This window comes from Anarrhichthys ocellatus, unplaced genomic scaffold (assembly GCF_004355925.1).
Source record: "Anarrhichthys ocellatus isolate YVR2014 unplaced genomic scaffold, GSC_Weel_1.0 scaffold16, whole genome shotgun sequence".
Taxonomy (NCBI): domain Eukaryota; kingdom Metazoa; phylum Chordata; class Actinopteri; order Perciformes; family Anarhichadidae; genus Anarrhichthys; species Anarrhichthys ocellatus.
In genome coordinates, this window is record NW_022280046.1 from 29,797 (window position 1) to 50,664 (window position 20,868).

The 20,868-nt window shown below is 44.1% G+C and overlaps 1 protein-coding gene across 1 annotated transcript in view; it reads left to right on the forward strand.

Annotated features, from left to right (window-relative positions):
• Positions 1 to 20,868, forward strand: part of LOC116387944 (collagen alpha-1(XXVII) chain A) — a 60,410-nt gene that overhangs the window by 9,213 nt on the left and 30,329 nt on the right. Inside the window, exons 3-9 of the mRNA XM_031855403.1 lie at positions 182 to 1,698; positions 5,160 to 5,213; positions 10,254 to 10,307; positions 12,439 to 12,492; positions 12,629 to 12,682; positions 18,154 to 18,198; positions 20,398 to 20,451. Coding sequence (XP_031711263.1) covers positions 182 to 1,698; positions 5,160 to 5,213; positions 10,254 to 10,307; positions 12,439 to 12,492; positions 12,629 to 12,682; positions 18,154 to 18,198; positions 20,398 to 20,451 — 1,832 coding nt within the window. The remainder of the gene's footprint in view (positions 1 to 181; positions 1,699 to 5,159; positions 5,214 to 10,253; positions 10,308 to 12,438; positions 12,493 to 12,628; positions 12,683 to 18,153; positions 18,199 to 20,397; positions 20,452 to 20,868) is intronic.

Genomic DNA, 20,868 nt, shown 5'->3' on the forward strand with positions numbered 1-20,868 from the left:
TTTATTTTGTAGGATAATGTTAAGTCTTTAAAATTAAAGAAATTGTAGTACATACTTGCCAAGTACTAAAAGAAAGCACATAATAATAGTTTTCATGTTCTTACTGTACTGATGTGTAACCTTCATAAACAAGCCTGCCATGTTCATTTTCACCTCTAACTCCATTCTCCCTTTTATGCAGATGTGGACATCCTCCAAAAGTTGGGGCTCAAGGGAGAGAAACCGTCGCGCTCGGTTCCAGCAGGGGTCATTCCATTCCGATCGGGAATCATCCTCAACCAGCGGGCGCACATTGAAACCCCATTGCGCTCAGTCTTCCCAGCGGCCATCTGGCCCAACCTGGCACTGGTCCTGAGTGTGCGCTCACACCGTGTCAACAGTGCTTTCCTCTTCACCCTGCTCTCAGGCCGAAAGAAGCTCCTTCTCGGTCTGCAGCTTACACCGGGCCATCTGGTACTGCACACAGGACCAAACACCTCGGTGGCACTGCCCTATGAGCCCCATGATGGTCAGTGGCACCAACTGGCGGTGGGAATTAATGGTAAGAGAGTGACTCTTTATGCCTCCTGCGGAGAGCAGAGTGTTCATGCAGACTTTGGGTGGGATAGTGAGGAAGGACTGGCTCCGGAGCTCCAGGGCTCCTTCTTGTTGGGGAGGACAAGCCAACAGCAGGCATCAGCACACTTTGAAGGAGCCATCTGCCAATTTGACCTGGTCCCTTCTGCACAGGCAGCTCACAACTACTGCAGGTACATTAAGAAACAGTGCAGGGAAGCTGACACATACAGGCCTAACCTTCCTCCCTTATTGCCTATCCTACCACGAGAAGCAAACATCACAGCTACCGCTGCTACCCCTAAACGTGGTGGCTCGGAAACGCCCAGGAAGACCACAGGGCAGAGCCTTGCCAGGAGTGTCGCCGCTGCTGCCTCGGCTGTCAGATATGTGGCCCCCACCCAAACAATAAAGCCCAGCCCTGGGACCATTCCTACACCCTTTCTGGTAACCTCAATGCCCGTCACAGTCCAGCTTGGTTTGGCCTCCCCGCCTCCCAAGGCCAGGACTGAGACTGTCACAGCACCACTCAGGACAAGAGTACCCCCAACTAAACCACCAAACCCAAGACCCACCACCTCTAAAGCTTCAAATCATAAACCCTCCAAACCCACTCCCCCAAAGCCCACTCCTCATAACAGCTCCAAAAAGGCAATTGCGGGAACAGACAACAACAAGAACCCTACTATTCCAGCCACTACAATCACCAAACCCTCTAAGACAAAGCCTGACTCTGCCTTATCAGAACAAGGTGCACTCCCAAAGAAACCACAACCCACCACAGCCAAGAAAACATCCCCGAAGCCTAAACTTACGCCATCCAAAGCCACTCCGTCCAAACCCAAAACAAATTCTGTTAAAGTTGTCCCTTCCAAACCAACGATATCCAAATTCAACCCTTCAAAATCAACAATCTCCAAAACTGCAACTGCTAAAACCTCCAAAGCAGTCACCAAGCAGGTCATCAAACCAACAAAGCAAGCCAAAACCACCAAGGCTACAGTCACCCCACGACCAACCAGATCTTCTTACAACCCTGTAACACCACCTGCTACTGATGACTTCCTGAGCTGGGAGGTGCCACCTACTCAGTTCTCCCTGCTGGCTGGACCTATAGGACAGAAAGGAGACGCAGGCCCACCGGTAAGCACCTCTGGTCTGTGCCACAAAAAAAGGCAAATTAAGTAAATTTACAACAGATGCATACATGTGCTTAAGCACTCTACTTTACTTTGATCAAGGGCTAGCTAACACTACATGCTTTAAGAATGCATACGTGCCTGGTGGACTGGTGGGGAGCACAGAAACGTAGCAATAAAAAGGGGCCCAGGCTACGGATGACTTCCGGATGAAAACCGGAATATACAGCATCATAAAATTGTTTCTGAAGCTGACCAGGTGCCAGTGTAGCACAGCTAAGATTGACGCATTATACCCTTTTTGGCTGAGGCCATTAGCCTGGCTATAGCACTAAAGGTTCTAGAAATTCAAAATTGATGGTTTATGTTAGTAAAGTGGGTGCTAGTGCTCTGGGGCTGGAAATAAGTGATCAAAGAGATATGTAGGTGAATGTAGCTCTATCTCCTTTCCCACAAAAGTTAGAAATCCCACCTTTCCCTCCCACCTTTCCCTCCCACCTTTTCCTCCCACCTTTTCCTCCTTCCTCTATGCACTGAACCCTCCAGGCTGGGTGTGACGTGTCAGGTCTGACGCCTTGCCGTCTCTGCACCAGATTCCTCTGTCATAGAGGGCTAGTGGAGGTCTCATGGCCCTCTTTCAAAGCTAGGTCAAGGGTCAAAGCAGTCGGTAAACACCATCATTCATCTTCCCAATTCAGCGCTAAAGTAGGCCATGGCCTATATCCCAAGGAGCGGGAGCACTGAGGCAGGCAGGTCTATTTCCACCTTTTTTCACACCCAGCATCTCGGTTGCATCTTGACTGACCACTTGAGATAGGGTGAGGAAACTGTGGCTGTTTCCTAACAGAAAATGTACATATGCACACTCACGTTTGTGCTTGGCCACAGAGCAGAGAAAAGAACTATGTTAACTAAACTAAAGTTTAGCCTTGCTTAGTCATTGTAGTGGTCTGTAATTTACCGCTGTAGATTGCAGAGGGCGGTGCATCAAGGGTTGGCTAATTTGCATCTACGCTGATGTCCACACCAAACTTGACTTACATTAAACCAAATTACTGCAATTTAGAAAGCACTGCCTGCAATCTCAATATGAAGCGCGTAATCTACCACAGGAAATAGGTTGTAGAAGGATGATTTAGGTCAATTATAAGGCAATTTACTGATACTATGTTGAGGCCAAAAAAACTTTTGTCAATTTATACCAAATATATGGTAAATGACAGCAATCTGAGACTGTGCCTTGATGTTTAACCATTGGAAATTGTCCACCAGCCAAGGCTCAGGAGTATTAACAATCTGTATAAATGTTCTAGGCTTTACGTATAAATGTTCTAGGCTTTACGTAGGAATGTGTATGTTTTGTCTGGGCTCTGATTTAAATGCAGTTATTTGACGTGATCATACATTCAGACTCACACCTTTCTGAGAACATTGCAGGGTTTAAACCGGTGCTTCATGTCAAAGTGAGTGTGTATTCGAATGCCTATGTGTATGTGTGTCTCTATGTTGCCATGTGGTGCCTCGGGAGATCCCAGATGAACCCAGTCAAGCTTCCTTTTCATCTTGTACATACACACACACTCACACTCTCTCTCTTATACATGCACACACATTTTGACAAATATATGAAAGTCAGGAGCCAATGACAAGTGTATTCGTTAAGGTTTCAGCCAACAGCTTTATCATTCATCACTTTTGCTGCCTAACGCATTAATAGTCTCCTACTGAAAGACACAATATAATTGGGATTTGGACTCCTGTTTCCACTGTGCTGATTTTGTACTCTGGCTTCCAGGAGAAACATCCAATGCAGGCACAGATATGGCAAAGTTCTCCCCAACTGAAGCACTTTTGGCTCCTCTCTGCTGCTTTAAAAAACTGTTCCAATGCACACCTGAATGTGATTTATATGCTCTTGAGTTTGGAGTTTTAATCTGATTAGTTTTTAATTGGAGCCGTACTGGCTGTGAGTTTGAATCTGATTTAAAGCCTAACTCTTATAACTCTCATAACTAGGCTTCTGTATTCAGTTAAATTTAACGTGCAAGCTGTCTGAGCACTGAAATGTTGCCACAATTAGAACTTTCAAGCAGTTTACTTTGAAATTATGCCACAAAAAAAAGAAGATTATAGTGGAGTTTGCAAATTTGTACTGTGTATTCCAGTAGTTTGGAATTAGAAATGAAAGCCAAACAAGCTAATTTAAGTAATCTTTTTTAAACTCTGAAACAATTAATCATACAGAACAGTATATAATTCAGATTCAGTTGCCAGGTGGCACGAATCATGTTCCAACTTCCTCACAGGCACAGTCAGCGAGTCTAAACCTCATAACTGAAAACAGCCTTTGCCATCAGACTGTGTTTGAAATGTGGTGATTGGAAAATGCGTACTGATGTGGGAATTCCATGAGACTGTTACCTCTCTGTCTGGAGAGCAGTCAACAAACACGTTCTCCAAGTAAGAATATATATAATATAATTTAATATATAATATAATAAGATATATTTTGAAGATGGACAGGTGCAAAGAGGAAAAGACAGTAGGAATAAACAAACAAACAAACAAGTGTAAGGAAGGAGGGGGTGGAGGTGTGAAGATGGACAGGACCATGTGTTGATGTTGACAGGTCCTGAGGCCACCAAAGAGCACCACACCTGTAACAATGGTGGTGTCAACCATGGAGGTCTTCCTGGAGGGGGTGGTGGGGGCCCAATTACAATCTTCAGAGCGATACACTAGGTCGCAGACGGACACGCTATGCGCACAATATATAAATGGCTGATCCCAATGACCTTTAAATTAGCTTTGTTTTGAAGTTGAAGTTGTTTTTGAAGTTTTGCTTTGTCTGTCTAAGTTCAAAGCCTTGTGAAAAATGAGCTGAGGAAGCTGGAGAAAGGGTAAAACTTTCACACTGCACTTTATGGTAGATGCTGCTGCCTTTTTACTAGATCCTCATATCTTTGTTATCTGAGGCATCAAATTTTACAGCATCGTAAAAATACTGTAATTCATTTACACTGAAGGAAACTATTTAAAATGTCGACATAGAGTGTTTACTATACATTTGCATCAGGATCCAGAGCACTACAGGTAGCTCTCGTTAGCCCCTCTGTTTTTCCTCACTTCTCCTTTTCCTCTTTTTTGATTAAAAGAAAACGAATGAGCACAAGGCTGATAAAGCCACACAGGGGCATTGAGTAGCTCAGGAAATGACCTGTTATTTCTAGTGTTTCTACGGTTTCCTGCCACACAGGCTAAGAACTTCCTGATGGATAAGGCTGAACTCTCATCACCTTGAGATGGAATGACTTCAGATGGACACGGTGTCGTTTCTGTGGAGGCACACTATGGAGTCTAAATGACCTGATGGTTTTGATTGAGTATGATAGAAGGGGGGTTGCTTAGGTATTGAATAAGATCATCTGAATACTGTCACTAAATACATTCTTTCTCTCTCTTCAGGGACTGCCAGGACCTCCAGGGAAGCTAGGCCTGCCAGGCAAGAGGGGTCCTCGGGTAAGTCTCCTTGGTCGCTCTCACACACCTCCAGCCACATCAAACACACTTCCATTTTTACCCTCTAAAACTGGTTTTATCTGTTGTTCGACCCCAAGATTTTTAATTCATATGGAACCATGTTAATAAGTGTGCCTTTATTTAGGTTTACTGTGGGTATCTCTCTGTGTGCGTGTGTGTTTGTTTGTGTTTTTGCTGCTGCTGCTGACGTAGATGTTGACGAAAGCTCATACACTAACGGACCTTAAATAAGCCCCATGGCAGAGAGGTGACTCAGGACGACTGACAGACATGGACAGAGAGGACTGTATCTGTGTGTTCCAGCCTAGATGGTAAAGTCCTGGACCATTTTATAAAGTTACAATAATAACCTGCCAAGCCAGGCTCCCACATGACTTTCAATCCCTCCCATCACCCAGCTCACACACACACACTCACATTCTCACACACAAAGTTTTCCTATGCAGGCAGATTGACCATATTCAGCACGGGGCTGCGAGTGCTGACCTCCCACCCCTAAGCATAAACAGGAAAGCTCCTATAAAGACGGCCTTTCAAAAGGCTGGCTGTGCCACAGGATGCCTAATAAAAGCACTGTAAACAGACAGACAACACATGGCTCCACTGCACTTTCTTCTCCTCACTGAGCTGTTGCAGCAGTCTGCACCAACACTTCATAGGAATCCCATTCTGGACTAATGAAAGGCCTCTTTCTCCGAGGCCGTTGACGAAATAAAGTCTCATTCGTGGGTCTTCTTGGAGGAATCCTCGTTTACGTCCTCTCTTTCTCTCTGTATAGATTCAGACAGACTTGTTTTTAAGTATGTCAACAATTATTGGCATTTGTAGTTTTGAGTGAAATGTCTCGACAACTGTTAGACGGATTGCCATGAAATTCGGTACAGACACTCAAGCTCCCCTCAGGATGAATTGTAATATGTTTGGTGATTCCTTCAATTTCCCTCTAGTGCCATCATCAGGTCAAAATTTAAATTTTCTCAAACTTTATGATCAAATAGCTACAAAATGAATGACATACCAGTCAGCCTCAGCTGTGCTTTGTGTTTAGCACTATTAAGCAAATGCACCAATATACCGTCAGATATATGCTTTATGTCCATAAAATCCGGTGTTTTTTTAAATTATTACTTACTGTTTGTGTCTGTCTGAGTCTGAGAAACGTTAAGTCTCTGTGATCCCTCCCTACTACAGATGTATAAGGAGCTCTTTGTCTGGCTCTAACTAAAGCTATTTAAGCCCTGGCAGCACCTCCCATTCCGTCTCTAGTAGCAGTTCCACATCAGGCCCACTTAGGTGGATTTCTAATGATCCAAATCAAATTTACCTGTAATAAGACTTTTTTGGGGGCTAAAAAGTCTAAACAGAGAGCTGTGTGAACTTGTTCAAGTATTATATAAGTATGACTCTGTGAGTGGAACTATTTCTGTGTAACCGAGTAGCAGCTTTTCTGAAAATATGCGCAATTTATAACTTGACGGTCTTAAGAACAATTTGTGTTTCTGTGACTTGAGGTTGGAGCTTGGACAGGTTTTGACTTATGGTTATGACTCAAACTTAGTCCTTAGTAAAGCCTTTCAGCCTGCTGACCTCATTCATCAGCAGTATGTATCACCTCACTTTGATTTACATCCTGGCGGCTTAGACGTGGCCTTTGTCAACCACAGAAAAACCAGCTGTTGAACTGCCTGTGGCATTGCCAGTGGAAGTGGTTGGTTTGCAATGTGCAAACAATGAAAACAAGCCTGTTCAATAAAGAAGCACTTGTAAAGGCCTTTGGTTTTGATGCCACTTTAACAGAAGTCGCTTTACAGTCATTTTGTTTAACGCTCACACAAGTACACACCAGCGCTCACACAAGAGTGTATACATGCTACAGCACTAATCCCATGCCCGTGTAGCGCAGACATATGTGGCCGTGTTTATGACCTGCCTATATAAAGAGTGAGACAGATTATGGAGCTTTCCTGTAAACAAAAGCATTTACCAAGTTTAATTGCTGCAAACACTGAGCTGCATACTTTACGCACTTGCAAACTTGCACTCACAAACACACGTCTCCCCTCTTGGCTAGATAAGAGTGTGGTTTTATTTTTGGGACGAGATTTTCACTTGTTCATCACTGAAATAAATCAACTTCAAATCTGAATTTACGCAACCTGCAGGCTCAAAGGTGGTGCGGCATGATTTGATTTGATCATAAGCATCATCTCTTTTTATGTCAAAAAATGAATTCCAGTCAGGGTGTTTGCTGAAGAGAGAGCTCTGCCAGATTTATTTTTGAATGACCTTCCGTAGCATCGGATTACCGACAGTCTGCATGATGACACACAGAGCACCATTGAGCCCACCGAGCACCACCCATGAACCTTCACCTCTGATCCCACACATGTGAGTGTGAGGCGCCGTCGCACAGCAACCACTGTCAGTAAAGAAGCCTTTGCTAGGTGTCCGTGAATACTCAGGGTGAGCCCTTTCGACTCTGTTTGTAGATGTATAATGACGAAGGTGTGAGAGGAAACATGTGGGGGATGCATCGCGGCTACACATGTCGGTATCTATCTGAAGAATGGCTGCACGTATTCGTCTGGAGCCCGCTGGGTCAAAAGGGTCTTTGTCTGAGGAAAAATGTCGGCCATCTTTCCTCATGCTCCCCCTACAAACCACGAAATCCCCCCAGCTTGCTTCACCTGCAAGTGAAGTTAATTCAGATCCCAGATGGACATTTCATATAGAAACCTGGAAAACTATTAAGAACTAAATGAGTGGAGTATTCTTCTTAAGGCAGGGTGTTGGGCGACAGATCAGCTTTTAAATGGTCTTTAAACTTCCCAAGGTAAAGTGTTTGTATGGATCTCTCCCTCTGAACATTACTGTAATAAGTTTTCACATACTCTGGTCACTGCATGATGTATTTAGCTTTTAAAAATATTGGCTTTTAACGCAAATAAATTCATATGGTTGGCTTTTTACCAGCTCAGCTTAATTCATTCGCCTGCTTCTGTTATTATGAAGTTTTACTGTAATTTATAGAGCACTGCTCTTTTCACTCAGAGATGGCAGGGCTGCTTGCGACTTTAACGAACGCTAAAAAATGTTCCTCACTCCTCAGAGGCAAAATTTAAAGTGTGTGTGTGTGTGTGTGTGTGTTGACTGGGCTCTTTAATTAAGAAGACGTCCAGTGGTTTTACATGCTGTTGATCTAATGTTAGTTAGAGCAATCATTTCTTTCGATTTTGACCATTTTGTCTCAACTTAGAATCGTAGTGAATTGCGCAGAGCTTGCAGAATTATTACCACAGGAGCCACAGTAACGCCCTGCGTCGCTGTTCAGATGTTGGTGGTTTTTCATTTGATAGCCCTCAGCTTGTGTGCGCCCCACCCCTGGTCTTCTCTAATTAGACACCTGTTGTGCGAGAGAGGGACACGACATGGAGGCAATAACACAGTACCAAATGTTGGTGCCAGCCCGTGCCTACCAGTGTACTGCCCAAGCTGCGGTACGCCACAGGGTTAATTTTGAAGCATGTAATTGAAACAAGTCTAGTTTGTTTAGGTTTATTTAGGGCATGGACAGCCTCCCTTATCACTGTCTGGACACTAACTCTCGAGCGAACGCCAGCTGAATACAAACTGAAAATGAAAGGGAGAAGAGAGTGTGGGAGGACAACAGGCAGCGTCTTGAAAATTCTTGGAATCAAAATTTGTACAAGTTAAAAACAGATCGGATCTCATCAATACAGCGTTATTATGTGATTTGGATTCATTTTTCTTTTCCAGTTTGGAGTGTGGAAATCATGTGTTTCACATCAGACATAACGACACCTGCACACACACTTCGTAACGTCCTGTTCAATCCTGTCTCACGTGAATCAGACATGACTGTCATCAAAGCGCCCTTTGAAAAGAAGAGCAGCTACAGCAAAAGGCATTTATGTTGTCATGTCTGCACACGACCAGTATGTCTGTTTTTGAACTTTGCTCAAAGGGCTTTTATTGTTGAGCTCTATAACCCAACCCAAACCCCACATCACTTTTTTTTCTCTCTGCTGGATAATAAAGAGCTGTCTGTCTGGATGTCGCTAGATGTTGCTTTTTTGATGCTGCAGACCAGATCACTAACGTATTGGCTTCCTCATTTGTTTTCACTCAACTCGGTGAAACTTGCTAACCTGGCTCTTAAAGCAATTGTGGCTCTTTTTCCGCCCTCCCTGACTCGCTCTAACCCTTGACCCGCTCCGGCGGTAGGTTGGGGGCCCAAGGGTACCACACCACGTGGCGGGCAGGAGCGAGGTCAGAGATCCACGGAAAAAAGGTCACTCAGAGGAAGAGAATTTAGACCGACAGACAGATGGATCGATGGCAGAGACGAAGCAACAACCCCTTTCTTTTTATCTGACGGCTGCAGTTTAAACCAAAGAAAAATTGGTGTCGATCTATTCTCCGGCTTCCAAAGGTTTTCTGCTAAACCGTCCCATGGGGGGCTGCTGGATGGGGCGAGGTGGTTCACATTACCAATATGCTGCTACTGTAGATCTCGCTTTGTTTGCCTTCAGACACAGTTGTGTTCATTTCCTCAGCAACAGCCAATACGGACAGAAAGGCACGCCAGCAGATGAATTCCAAATGTTATGATACTAGATGATCTGCATTACTCATTAAGAAGCCTGGCAAATGTGTGTTTGTGTGTGTGCGTGTGTGGATGGGGGGTTGTGGATTGTGGAGGCAACAGGGGGCAGGAAAACCACCTCCATATGGTGAAGCAGCTCCACAGAGCCCCATTTTCCAAAAGCTTCTACCACCAATAACAACCCCAAATACCTCACCACCCAACGCACACATGCACAGCTGATGCATAGGAAAATAGGTTAAAGCAGCATGAAAGCCGAGGCTCTCCAGACAGACTTTGCCCAACCCCCTTCTCTGGTCTCATTCACAGTAGCAAAGCCACAGTCTGCATCAGCTCAATATGATGATTGATTGAGATCTCGATAACCGTTTGATTATGTTTCTCTCTCTCAGGGCGCCTCTGGTCCCCATGGAAACCCTGGCCGAGCTGGTCCACCCGGGCTCAAGGTATCTAACATCACTCTACGTCTAACTCATGATCACAAGTCAGCCTTTCTTTGGTTTTCAAGAGCCCTGCAGCCACCTTGATTTTTCCATTGCATGATTACGTACCTCTTCTACTAATTCAATAAGACGTTTATGATCCTCTCCTGCCTCTAAGGGGAATGACAATCCCACGAGGATGTGTTACGTTTTCAGTTTTTCTATATCAGCTGGAATCCATAAAGAGCAACGAGGGCAATGGAGCCTCTTGGTTGAAGAATCAAGGCCATCTAAGTTCACGACAGTGCAGTCATACCTAGCAGTTTGAGACTCTACATACACCACTGCATCGCTTTAACACATGTTGCCGAGGTAAAAGTCATGATTCCCATTTGTATTTATTAAAGGTCGTCAAGGTGGTTCAGATTCTAGGAGATCAGCTCAATTTAAGTCGGAAATACGCTCTAATGTGTGTGATTGTTTATGCATTGGGAAGCTGTTTCTGTGTAAAACGGGTCTTTGTGCCACCACTGCAACTCGAGCGGAAAAAGAAGGGTAGTTGGACACCAGGGGTGTAGAAGTGATTTTTCAGAGCTCCGGGGGAAAAACGTTACGAGTCAGAAAGTGAGAACTCCAAATAAATCTGTCTCATTTTAACGTGAGAACAGGAGATGACCCTGCCCTAGACAAATTCTCTGCATCGCTCATCTTGTTGTCTGGACTGATGTATGCCTTAGCAAACACCCTTGACCTCTGGCACTGTGTGCTCAGAGTACATAGTGAGGAGCACGACCTGTATTCAAAGTGCATTATACAAATCCCTTTCATAAATGACAACTGTGCAGATGCCCTGCCCTGAGCCCCGACCTCCCCAAGTCACCCAAAGGGAGTGTGTGTATCCATGTCTCCCTGATGTAATTTATGTTATTCCTTGTTGCATTCTTCACTTTTTACGACCTTCCTCTCACCATTATCTGCTATCTGCTTATCTTCTTGCTTAAATAGATACCACTCGCATGTCTGTATGTTAAATATGAAGCTATAGCCAGCAGCCGGTTAGCTTAATCGACCCGTTTCCATCTTTATGCTACGCTAAGCTGCTGGCTGTAGCTACACATGTAACTTACAGAAAGGAGAGTGGTATCTATCTTCTCAACTAAGTCTCAGCAAGAAAGAAAATAAGAGTATTTCCCCAAATTTCAAACTCTTCCTCGAACATCCAACATCCAAAACGAATAAGGCTCAAATCGAAAGCTACGGTCTTGCCTGGCTCTGTCCCAAAAAAAATTACAAAACTAACTTACCAGCGCCTCTAAACCTCACTAATTAACACCTTATATCTTGTTTGTTGAATCTATACAAAAACAAAGTCTGCGGTCTTGCGTAGGGTTATGTGCCAGACTTTTTCTTGGCAGGGAGCAGAAAGCCTGCAGTCTCTTGGAAGTCACTTTACCCGGCCAACAAAGAGCTTAAAAACGATGTTAGTCTAACAAACAGGCTAGATCCAAGAGCACTCAAAGAACACAAACGGAGTGATAATGGAAAAATACTGTAGACAGACTTTACAAGTCAAATATTTGAAACTGTGCCTTAGTGAATGAAGAGTAAATTCTCGACAGAGTGGTGCCGAGCAGACTTCTTCTACCTGGCAGGTGTGTTGAGAGAATGATTCTGAAGTGTTTGATGTCTCAGGGTGCACTGCGATCTTTGCTCTTTCATCGTTGATAAATGAAACAAAGTTGTAAATAGCAGGGGTCCATGCACTCAGCACTCAGCAGTCTAATTTCCGATCCAAAGCTTTGATGTGTTGAGGCCCCGTTATTGTTACCTGCTGACAATGAAGCTTGCTGTGTGTGACTGGAGGGGCACTCAGCCCACGTAATACACTGCGTCTAAGAAAAGCATCTGGAATGGGACTTCATCAGCCGCATGATAACTCAATCCTGTTGTTTGTCATCAATTGTAGCTTCCTTTTATCTAGTGTGGGATTTATAGACGCAAACTTTTGTCACCTAAACCCTTCTCTTCCAAATGAAATTTGCAGGCCAGAGAAGTTCTTTTGTTTATACGATTGTTCGTACTTTCAGAGACAGAGGTACATATGGTTGATTTCCACAAACACAAAGTCCTCCTTCTGTGTTTTTCTTTTCATCAGGGGAGAAAAGGAGACTCGGGCATCTCACCTGGGCCAGCACCTAAAGGAGAGAAGGTACTGTGTGTCCCCTGTTCTTACACGCTTCATCCATTGTAACATTGTCTTGCTCGGCAAGCTCCTTGCACATTTATTATTGCTATTTGTGCAACCACTCATTGCTGCCTTTTGACGTTCTGGCTTTCTGTTCCAGGGAGACTCAGGAATTTTTGGCCCGGTGGGACTGACTGGCCACGAAGGTCGGAAGGTAAGACCGAACAAAACACCCGAATGCCCTTGCACCAAATTCCTTCCAATGAAACAGTATTCAAAGTTCATAAATGCGGGCCTTAAGAGCACCCATCAACACGTTGATGTTGCGATAGAGCAAAGCGCTTACATCTCCAAACTGACAATAGTGATGGGAAAGCCCAGGAAAGAAAGTTTGCATGAATCATCGTCAGCATTCCATAAGCCTTTTGTTTTTGTATTGTGTCTGCTGTGATGTTTTAATGCATCTCTGTTTGCGTGTGTGTTTGTGTATTTAAACCCACTCATTTTTGCGAAGATCTCTCTTTGCCTCCTCCTTAATTCTCTCCATCTCTCTTTCTCCTTTTGTGCTGTGTTCACCATTTCTTCCATCTGTGTTGGCTGGATCCAGCACAGAGGGGTTTTAATGTTGGCAGGAAGGATGTCACGAGGGATAAAAGGGGGGAGGTTTGTGTCATCAGGGAAATGCGGATCGGGATCATGCACTCAAACACAAAATCACCAGTGTCTCAGATGTTACTTAAGTCGCAACTTGAGGGATTCATGACTGTAGGGAAGAAAAAGTGGGACAGAGAGGAGTCGAACGAACACAGACCGAGAGTGAGTCCGAGGGGAAAGTCTGAGTTGTGTATGTGTCGATGTTCCTGGTTGTGTGCGTGCATTGCTGCGTGCTTGTCAGTGTGTGTGCACATAAAACACACATCAATCAGATACAATGCAGCAGTGATTCCCAACCAGGGGTATCTGCAGTTGTAGAGTAGCTCTGTTCATTTGAAACTAATTAGCCAACTAATTAGCTTGCAAACTAGCAATTTAACAAGAAGTCTAAACTATAGTAAGGCAAGCTTATAAGTTGTTGAATAGCTAGCGTTAAATGTACATGTGCATGTGAACCAGAGTTCATCAGACAGGGCTGGGTCTCACTGTATTTTAGGACACGATCACCACAACTGTCGTGGTGCTCCTCAGGTCTGAAGTAAAATAATCTGTTTCACGTATTCTTAAACAATCGGTTGTAAACAAACGTCTCATGGTGGCAGAAGAAGATGTCTTGGACTACAACCACATTCTGTAACAACTAGAATTGAACCCTAATGTCAAACAAAGTAGAAGAATTAGCTGAGTGATTGAATAGAGCAGGTAGATGGTATACATTTCAACAGAGGTGTGAAGTGCCTCGGCATGTATTCACTGACTTCCAAGAGCCACAGTGCTCTGTGTCGGACACTAGTTGGATGGCTGCCTCGAGTTTAACATATGGCTTTTGTTAGAAGTCGGCTTTTCGCCGTGCGTCTCTGTGTCCAGTTGCATGTCTTTCTCTTTCCCACACACACACACACACACACACACACACACACACACACACACACACACACACACAGTCAGAATGGAAAATGTAAAGCTGGTGGAAAACATTCGCAGATTTCTTTGAAGCTAAATGAGTCTTGGCGGGGATTTGACGGCCCACCAGAAAGTTAGACAGTGACGTGTGAATCAGAGCTGCAGGTGAGATTGTGAACTACTCTGAGATTATCCGAAAATTCTTGTTTAGCATAATGGTAAGATTACCTGGCAGGGACAGAAACTGAAAGTGCCTACCCATTTAAACTTAGATGAGCAGTGCAGATGCTCAGTAAATTGGCTTCACGACATCCCAGAGTACATTATAGCTGCCCCTATGAGGGAAGTTGTTGCTATGGCATCTTCGTCAACACTCACTCTGACATCATCACAGCATGCCTCAGGTATTGGTCAATGAACCACAGACACGATGACTGTAGAGGAAACTTATTAAATTAGCCGCAAGCAGTCAGCTTCCTTTCCGTACACAAACACGGAGCGGCTGATTAACCCATTTGCGCCACAGAATGTACAAGAACTCACAGGTCTCTCGCTGTTCTTCGCGCTGTTGATGTTAATGAATCTTGATCCTACATGCCTACACATTGCACCACTTTGACAGAAATGTGAGTCAATGTCCCAACTGTTCTGTGGTGGCGCAGGCTGTCTAGAAACAGGCTTTGTTTTGTTCTGTTTTCGGTCAGCTCAGGTGGAAAGTCCCAGGCGTGTAATCTCCTGATTCAGGTCTCTCCACTGAGACACTGAGGCCGCCAGCTGCAGGGTCAATGCAAAATTGAAAAGCAACGATGACTTTAATTGCAATTACATCTCAGTGGTGGGCCACCCTGAAACACCCATGTGCTGTTTCTTCCTCTTCATAGCTCTCGAGCTGTTTCTTCTTGCTCGCTTGGCTCGCTACTCTGAAACTGTGGTTTAGGAAAACGGGACAACAGCAGCTTTTCCTCTGTTCTGCTTTGTATTTTCCCCCACCACCTTCGCTGTCTCTCTCCCACACACACACGCACACGCACACACGCACACACAAGCGCACACACAGGCTTTTTAGCAGCCCTAGCTTGACACTTCAACTGGGAATTCTGGAATTTGGCTGCTGGTTTTCCATGGGAAACTTTAATGGAGAAAGCAGGGGTGCTTTGAACGTGCGATAGGAGAGTGTGATTTTACACCGCCAGACAAGCCATGCATGTTCCGCTCTGTACAACATTTGTTCTACCAAGCAGACTCTGAATGGCTTTTCAGTATGGCAGGCAGGGTCAGGGAGAGGGGACACACACAGGGCCAAACCTCAACGACAAGGCCACATTACAAGCCACACGTCGTACCTTACTGCCTCCATCCTTCTTTCTTCTAATGTCTATTCCCACTGCTAGCTGATCTGTGTCTTCTCACTGTTTGTCTGCCTTTTCTGCATCTGTCTTTCACACTACGACTGCTTTGTTTATAAGGAGTGCATACACGTCTGTGTGCTTTTCACATATGTGCCAGGATTTTAGGTTTTTTAATTTTGCCTCTTAGCACACGGTGAGACATTTGTGTTTGTAAATGTATGAATTAATCCTCATTGTGGATAGTCCAGTTGCTATTGTTTACTATTTATGATTTTATACTGATAATGTTCCTTTAAAAGTAAGTCCAAACCATAGTTCCCCTAAAAAGAACATCCTACACGTACAAAGCGGAATGATCTTTTATCATTTTCCTGAAGAGGCTAGACAGTGTATTAATCATACTTGTTTCCCTAATTTATGCAAGAAAGTTTATTGCACGACATTAATCTGTCTGAAGCTGCCCAAGACCTGTTCCAAACCAAACTCTCTCCATTTAGTTCCTGCTCACTGTTCAAACTAACAAATCCACAGGCTCACCATCATTGTAATTATGGGAGAATTCAAATCAACCATCAGTTTTGTGATATGTTTCACGAGAAGAACAACAAATCATTGCTCCGTCTTCCGCCGTGCTGGTAGTTAATAGCGATACTGCATGCAAGCAAACATGCTGCTGAAATTGCGGTTCAGGCGGGGATGAGATGAGGGATGTTTTTCCGCAGGTTAGATTGCAATCAAATTGTCCGGTTAGGTTCATGCAGTTTTATTTCTATTTTTTTTTAACATCTCTACCCACCAGACAGCTGGTAACGAGTCAGAGAAATGACATGTCTTCTGCAGATACAACATGTCTCTTAATTTATTTCTGCACAAATGCGCTTAACGTTCCCCGGGGCACTACTCGGCTTAGTGGGGTAACGGTGGGGGTGGGGATAGGAAGGTGTTAGGGGTGCTACCGGGGAGAAAATCAAAAGCATTCTGGTGGGTTTATCTGATTAAACACACATGCTTGTTAAACAAGTGGCACTAAACACAGGCGGGCTGGTGGGAATGGCCGCTCTCATTAGCAAAGCTCATTATGAGTGAGATAAGGATCTGAGATGGTCTGGCTGGGGTTGGAAGGGTATGGTTAATACCCGGGACCCACAGTATGTGTGTGTGTGTGTGTGTGTGAGTGTGTGTGTGTGTGGCTTGTGGACCTCACAGCACAGCATGGGAACATAAGCCGCTACACATGTTTGTACTATAAGTAAGCCGTCTAATAACACGGTGTACATGTATCTTTGTGTGTGAATGTGTGTGCATGTGTTTCTCTTCCTGTCTTTGCTTCCATGCACATATCATATTATATATCAGGCTCATGGCAACAGATGGATATTGTGAATCAGACCAGCACAAATTCATCAACACTTCATTATAACTGGCCAACAGTCCAACATCAAGTGGAAATTTTCAAAATGTCAGACAAAGGCTCCATGTGTGCAGCCATCCCTGTTCTCTCCACAACACTGCTGACCAACTGTGCTTTTTCATGAAAAACACACACATGTTTCTGCTTGTGTTACAGCAGCGGTCTATCAGCACCTGGTGACATCTCTGTTTGTTTAATGTGTATTAATCATGGATTTCCATCCCAGTTTCAAGCGTCTCCTCCCAGTGGTCTTTTGATGATGTGCAACAGTTGATAGCTGGGCTTTGTCTTAGATACAGAGATCATTTTTAACATCATTATTCTGATTTTCATTGAAAAACATATTAAAATGATTACGGTGTGATTTTCACAGGGATCTGTCCCAATTAAAGTCTGTAGAAGAAGATGTTTGGGTCAGAACATCTCTGCAGCTCAACAATAGTGAATTTAGAATAGTATTTTGACACACATATTTCACCTTTAACAAATATTGCACCTCCTGCATGAAAATTGCAACTGGCCATATTACGATTTTGCTAAAATGTTGATTAATTTGCAGACCTAGGTAGGATTTTAAGGCTAAAATATAGATTTATTTAGTAACACCTATTTAAGTACTGAATGTGGAGTGTAATGCTGACGATGGCAGTTTAAAGTACTGGTATGAAGGTGTAAGCCAGTAAGAGTGATCATTTAACATAATGAGAGGAGGGATGCTGTGTCCTCTCCCCCTGCTGCAGTCAGATGTCAGGGCTAAAGGATGGTTTACAGGAACTCAGGGAGCCTTGGCTTGGTACTCTGGAGCTGTGGTTTAGGAAAACGGGACAACGGGAGTCTTTCCTTTCTTTACCCTTCTGTTTTTATTTTGTTTTTCCCTCATCTTTCCTTTCTCTCTTGCTCTCTCACTCTATCAAACTGTGGTCTGGAAAGGCTTGTCTTCCCACTTTTGATGTAGTTTCTCTTCGCTCTTTGTTGGGGGTCCGTGTTGCTGGAATCAGCAGAACTGCAGAAAAGCACTACATCAGGCTGTCTTCTGTGTTGTAGGAGGAGGAAGGGACCTGCTATCTGACTCAAACAGGAAGGCATTTATATCCTCAACATGCCATGATCCTGGCACGGCCTTGCGAGCACAATTTCTCTATGAACATGGCCAGTGGAAAGTCTGATCCCTTGACAGAAGGGCAGATTGATTCCTTGCATATGGCACTGAACCTCTGTCGGTGCTGCCATTGTTAACATGCACATTTTACTTCGCATAAAACTCCACTTTTTCCACGTTTGCGAACCGTTTCTTGTGTGTTTTCTTTTACCTCTGCATTATTATATGCTTCAACTAACTTCCCATTTCTCTTATGTTTGTCTCTTTAGGGACAGAGAGGTCACCCTGGTCCACATGGACTCCCTGGAGAGCCTGTAAGTATCCCTCTCCATTCCATCGCTACCTTTTTTCCCTGGCTTTCATACCATATAGATGTCGATCTCCCATGCCACTGCTATTCTTCACACTTCCATTAATCCCACACTTGAAACATCCCCAAATCTTGCAACTCATGCCAAGATGATATGTTATTATTGTCCTTGTTTGTTGTTAACAGATATAACAACCCTCCTTTATGCATTTTTGCCTTCATGAGTGTCTAGATGTTTTGCTATAATAGAGTCCTCCATCAAGGCCCTTATCGATGACTAGTCCCTCATTTTCTCACATCTCACCTCATTCTTTTAAAAGCCAGTCATCATCATCTCAGTCTGTGTGTATATGTGTGTGTGTTTGTGTGCGCGCACCAAGCATGCCTGCAGTGTAGCCAGATTAGATTAGCCTGTTATGAAGCACTGGTGAGGACAGACTTCTGGCCAAAGTGCTGTGCTGTAGCGATGCTCTCCAGGATATCAGAAAGCGATGCCAAAGAGAGAGAAAAATAGAGAGAAGAGAAACGGGAACGAGCCAACTAGGCCAACAGTGACACGCTCACTATCACACTGTAGCTTTGACGAGAGTTTCCCTTTGTGTGACTGTCTTTCTCTGGACCGTTCCCTGCCACAAATGTTCGGCCTCTCCTTCAGCATGTTACTTTGATACTATCTTAATCGTGTGTGCGCATTTCTTTTCTCATACTCTCCTCCTCCTCTATCTGTCCCTCTTCGGGGATAGCAGTTCAATGAACTCCTTTTTTCACTGCTACAAGTGGGAGGAGACAGGACTCTGGCTGTTTGGTCCAGCCCAAAGGGACTATTTTAAGTTTGGAGCATCCAGCCTCGTGTCCAGAGCTATTTTCAGTTGGGACGGGTCATACTACTGTTGGTATTAAGGAAAGGCCTGAGTCATGGAAAGCAGAGTGGAACATTCTCCTCATTGTCGCACAGTTTTAAGTAAGTCCCCGTTCTCCGGGTGACGTCACCAGCGCAGGGAGTTCCCGCACTCCTCATCATGGAGAAGGAGTCCTCTTTCTCGCTCACCATCATGAGCTCTGTCCATCCTCGAACGCCCCCCTCTTTCCCACAGAGCTGCTGCTGTTGCTCATCACGGCTCTAGCCTTGAGTCTGAATCACCGCGGCACCAGTTACGGAGTAATGAGCACAACTGTTTGGCAGTGTGGACTCTGCAGCTATTGAGAGCAAAGTCCAGCTGGTGCGCATAAAGTGTTGATGGCTCTTTGTTACTGTAATACACCACGAGCTGTGCTCAGAGCTCCACTTCACTGCTGGCCAGTGAACGATCTAAACCTCACTCGGCCAAATTCTTCGTCTGGCTTTAACTGGCTGCATTATGCACTATATTTATCCAAGAGAGGGAATGGCAAGCAGTGCACATGGCTGCACGTCCGGAGTGTGTCAAAGGAAGTTATACATGAACACATACACACCCACAAACACACACACACACACACCAAACCAACTCCTATTTAGCTTGTGTGAAGAGACCACATCTCGTCAACTTTCAACAGTACCCATGAGTCCTGGTATCCAACAGATAAAACTTGGTAGGAATGGACAATATGCAGTTTGAAGTACATGTACATGTACTTTACTTACGTATTTTATTTTCATGACACTTTATACTTCTACCGCTGCAATTCAGAGGCAAATCTAGTACTTTTTACTCCACTAAATGCATTTAACAGTTAGTTACTTAACAAATTAAGATTGTCTATCAAAACATATGATCACTATGAATTCAAATACCCAACAGTATAAAAAGTACTTAAAACTAACATTTCCTCTATCGACTACAGCAGTAAAATGCAACTTATTGTTCACATGAATGTATCAGCAATAATAATAATATAATGTATAACAGTAACACCTTCACAAGGGTATTTAGTACTTTACTTTTGATACTTTTGAGTTTATTTTGCGGATAATACTTTCTTACTTTTAGCAAGAAAACACATTCATCTCCTTATTATACAGTCGTTAGCTGTTGTATCTTTAGTCATCATAAAATCTCCTCTGCCCTGTCTCCCTGTCTGATAATGTTTGCTACTGTGCAGAATGGTCTGCCTGTGTGTTTTGTTACTGCAATTTTGGTCACCCACCCTCCCCATCTCACTCTCTCTCTCTCCACCTCTCCCTCTCTCTCCCTCCCTCTCTCCCTCTCTCTCTTCCCTGCAGGGAGAGCAAGGTCCAGTCGGAAGCCCAGGTGCCAAAGGTTATCCTGGCAGGCAGGTGCAGTAAATCCTCTGCTGTGACTGGTACAGTTGTAGTCAGGGCCATAGTAAGGGCAGAGGGCCAAGTGTTGAACAGCTGACTTGAAGGAAAATATTTGGATAAACACTGTATAGAGGAATTGGAATATTTGGTCCAAGAGAACAACATCACAAGCTACAGCCTCAGAAATTACCATGAAGCTGAATGGGTTCATTTATTGCATCGCTACAACATTATACAGGATTGCCTGTTATTGTGTCCATCCCCTCCACAGTATGTGGGTTTACTGGCATCTTTATAATCACTTGCACATTTATTTAGGAACTAAATATTTAACATTTTAAACAATCTGGTGGCATTTTAAATGTGTTTGATAGACTGTAATTTGCAGTCTTTGGCCGGCCACTTTTCAATGCCATCGTGATGCTCAATGAC